This window comes from Diplotaxodon limnothrissa, linkage group LG4, assembly GCF_057381915.1.
Source record: "Diplotaxodon limnothrissa isolate DT_005_m linkage group LG4, D_limnothrissa_male_GT1.1, whole genome shotgun sequence".
In the NCBI taxonomy this organism is placed as follows: Eukaryota; Metazoa; Chordata; class Actinopteri; order Cichliformes; family Cichlidae; genus Diplotaxodon; species Diplotaxodon limnothrissa.
The window spans coordinates 23,460,321-23,463,481 of record NC_140599.1 but is presented as its reverse complement, the minus strand read 5'-3'; the positions used below and the strand labels follow the sequence as shown (position 1 = coordinate 23,463,481).

Here is a 3,161-nt window from a genome sequence, read left to right as displayed (position 1 = left end):
AAGCATATCAAATTTCCCTGTTGTCCGACTGTTCGTTACACTTATAAAACAAAATTGAGAGTTACATCTGCAGAAACAAAGCTGGCAGCACAGCCCTGCACTTTGCAACGTGCAAAGGCACAAAGAGGATTTGACACTTGCCTTCCTTGCGGTTACGGACCTGCTTTTTCATGTCAAAGAGAATCACAAACCCCTGAGAGGACTTATAGGTTTTAATTTACTCTCATTTAGAGCCTTTATGTGGCATCTATATCATATAGGCACCAAAGACATTCTCAGAGGGTTTGTGGCGTACAATTTTTGCAGTGTCACTCACGTCCACAAAAATACCATCATCCTTATAAAGGTGAAACACTCCACCCAGGTAACTGTTGGATTGTGTTTTTTGACTGACTTTTGAATGTGAAGGATATTTCCTGGACTGCAGGAGGGTGATATTCCCTGAATACCTGTCAGTATGCATGCTAATACGATGCTGAAATCCGTTGCTGTCTGAGAAGAAAACCTTGGAATAGACATAGTAATAACCCTCTTTCTCAATTTTAAGCTCTCTGTCTTTGTAGGTCATTTCATAGAGGAGAGGGTCTGCATTCATGCTCCATGCCATTTTGTTTTTTGCATGAGCTACATCTTGTCCATCTGAAAAATATAAGAACAAATGTAATCATTCTAATAAAATAAAGTGCAAACATCACACTGTGAAGAGCAATATGTACTTAATTATGCATCTTGGTAATAACTGAAACATTATGTTTCTGGCAGTTAGGGAAATGCTGTTTTTACCTGTCAGATGTGCAACCGGTTTGGAGGGAGGAATACCATAACTGGGTTGTTCAGTGGCAGTTGTAACTGTGAGAGGACGAAACATTATTTATCTAGTGTGGAATAAGTAAACGGAAGGTGCTTGTCATCTGTGTATGAATTTGCTGAGACTCACCTCCGATGAGCTTAGAGATCGATTCTGAGTCGGTCTGCAACGAAAACGAAAGAGGGTTAATGTATTTTTAATGTGCATTTGCATTTTTGAGCGTGCACATGTAGATGCGTAGATGCAATCGGCTCTTGTGGATAACAAAGTTGTGAAAATAGAAGTTTAACAATATTAAAATGTAATTGTAACAGGCATTGTTTTTCTGCAGAGCATGGTAGGACAGAAGAAAGTAGATTGCTATCATGATACCGGAAGTAGACCACTTCCTTTTTGCCATCATCCCTTGTTTGTACACTGTGCACACACTCAAAAATGCCACTGCTGTTATTCTGTTCTATAATACGTGACAGCTACACAGTGCATCAGTGCTGTACAGGAAACTGACTCTGTACGTCCACCGCCTCAGAAAGTATGTCTGCCCCCTCCCCACATGCACGTCATTAAAGTTGTCCGTAAATGAGCTGGACTTTAGAGTACTTCTCCATGTGTGCTTGGCCCTCTTCCCCATAATAGTGAAATAAATTCATGATCAGCAGTTTTTACTGAAAATAAATTCATCTCAGCAGAATTTCTATCACAAGAGCCCCTGTGTTTGCGTCACAAACCCTTCCAGATACCCAGACATACATATTGCATAAAGAATCTCTGCAATAGGATCTTCTCTAAGTCAAACTGTTATTCTATTCTATTCTGTTGTGGAAATTTACATTTTTAATAACTTTCTCACACACAGCTCAAAGTGATCTACATTTTTATGCCTATTTATGCATCTACATGTTTAATTATGACAATATCAATGATATAAAACAAAAACTCAGGTTTAAAGAAAATCAAGACCTGTAGCAATCTGCTGTGACCTTTAACCAAACGCATTTCTGATTACAAATACTTCTGATTGAGTGAAAGTGTTATTAAAATGACTGACAGAAAATATGTAGGAGAATACTGTGAAAAAGTACGAAAAGAAAACTGGAAGTGAGAACACTGTGGTAAACAATGAATAAACTCTTACAATGAAAGCGAGATTCAGAGGCGTTGAAACAGATATTTAATGGAAAAAAGATCTACCGAGACAATGAGCTAATAATAAATCATAGAATGAAATTGCAAAAGGTACAGAAATGGTGATACTTACATGTTCGGCCTGGTAGAGTCCATAGATGAAGCATGCTTCTATGACCATGCCGCACAGCGCCACGCTCACCAGCATGAAGAGCAGGATCTGAGCCACCCCGGTCTTTTTTCGCACCTGGATCAGCCTGGGGGGCACTGGAGGCCTTGTGGCATGGGTGTCCACCACACACACAGAGGGATATTTAATCTTCTCCATACTTTCTGGGTTTTTTCTGTAAATGGAAAAGAATTCAGTGAGGCGCTCTCACTGAAGTAGCTGCTGCTACTTCAAAAAGACAGTAAAGACAGAGAGACCTGAGAGACAGGCAAGTGTGAAGAAGTTTCAGAATGGGTGGGCTTACTTCTGGTTGGTTCAAGTGGAGCAAACTTACCAGCAATCAGAGACAGAAGTCTTGAGATGTATCACCAAAGCACCTTTGAGAGCTTCCAACGTGCACTTGAACTGCACGCACCCAAAGGATACTCCGAGGTTATGTCACTCTTTCCAGTGTAGTCAATAAATCGTTTTTGAAGTGTCACGGTTGAAGGCGACATTCAGTGAGTGGAAGACCCAGAGCAATGCATTCTGACCTCCCCATTTACACCCTCCCACTTCAGTGCAGCAGCAGTGCAGAATGTCTCCAGTCCCACTTCCTCCCTCGTTAACACTCTCTTTGGTCTGACAGTTACAGTAACAGACCAAAGTTGTACACACATGTCCTTTGTCACTTTAAGCACATTTGTGAAAGACCCTAAAAGGTCACAAGCCACCTTAAGTAATGGGTTTAAAATGTATATATTTTCTCCCAAGGCTTGGTTATTTTACGAGAAAGTATTTTGAGGTTTAAACAGTATGCATATTCCATCCAGTCAGTGCTGGTAATACGTAGCACTGGTTAATATAATTTTTCATTATCTTCACTAGCATCTAATTAGTAAACAGTTAGCATCCCATTGGTTAGCAGGAAAAAGTCGTTTAGCTTCTACATGAGGGTGATAACAGTCATGGGGAAAAAAATATGCACACCCAATGCAATTTGTTGGACGCTTTCCCTACAGATAAACATTTTATACTTGAACACAGGGGAAATTATTTAATTAAAAAAATGTATAGGTG

At 40.0% G+C, this 3,161-nt stretch overlaps 1 protein-coding gene across 2 annotated transcripts; it reads right to left on the bottom strand.

Moving 5' to 3' along the window:
• Positions 1-208: 208 nt before the first annotated feature.
• Positions 209-2,261, bottom strand: tnfsf14a (TNF superfamily member 14a). 2 transcript variants are annotated; one of them, XM_085352585.1, is made up of 4 exons: positions 2,067-2,261; positions 938-971; positions 784-849; positions 209-639 (listed from the first exon to the last, which is right to left on the bottom strand). In XM_085352585.1, exons 1-4 carry the CDS (start codon positions 2,259-2,261, stop codon positions 248-250), a joined length of 687 nt encoding a protein of 228 aa, XP_085208711.1. In that variant the 3' UTR covers positions 209-247. The 2 variants fall into 2 exon arrangements, with proteins under 2 accessions (XP_085208711.1, XP_085208712.1); XM_085352586.1 differs by lacking the exon at positions 938-971 and having other exon boundaries at positions 784-867; positions 2,072-2,261.
• Between the last annotated feature and the right edge of the window lie 900 nt (positions 2,262-3,161).

Excerpts from the sequence above, each read along its gene's own strand:
- tnfsf14a (XM_085352585.1), bottom strand. The coding sequence starts at position 2,261 with ATGGAGAAGATTAAATATCCCTCTGTGTGTGTGGTGGACACCCATGCC. Across the intron at positions 850-937 it reads GATCTCTAAGCTCATCGGAG|TTACAACTGCCACTGAACAA; the intron begins GTGAGTCTCAGC and ends GTCCTCTCACAG. Across the intron at positions 640-783 it reads ACCGGTTGCACATCTGACAG|ATGGACAAGATGTAGCTCAT; the intron begins GTAAAAACAGCA and ends TATATTTTTCAG.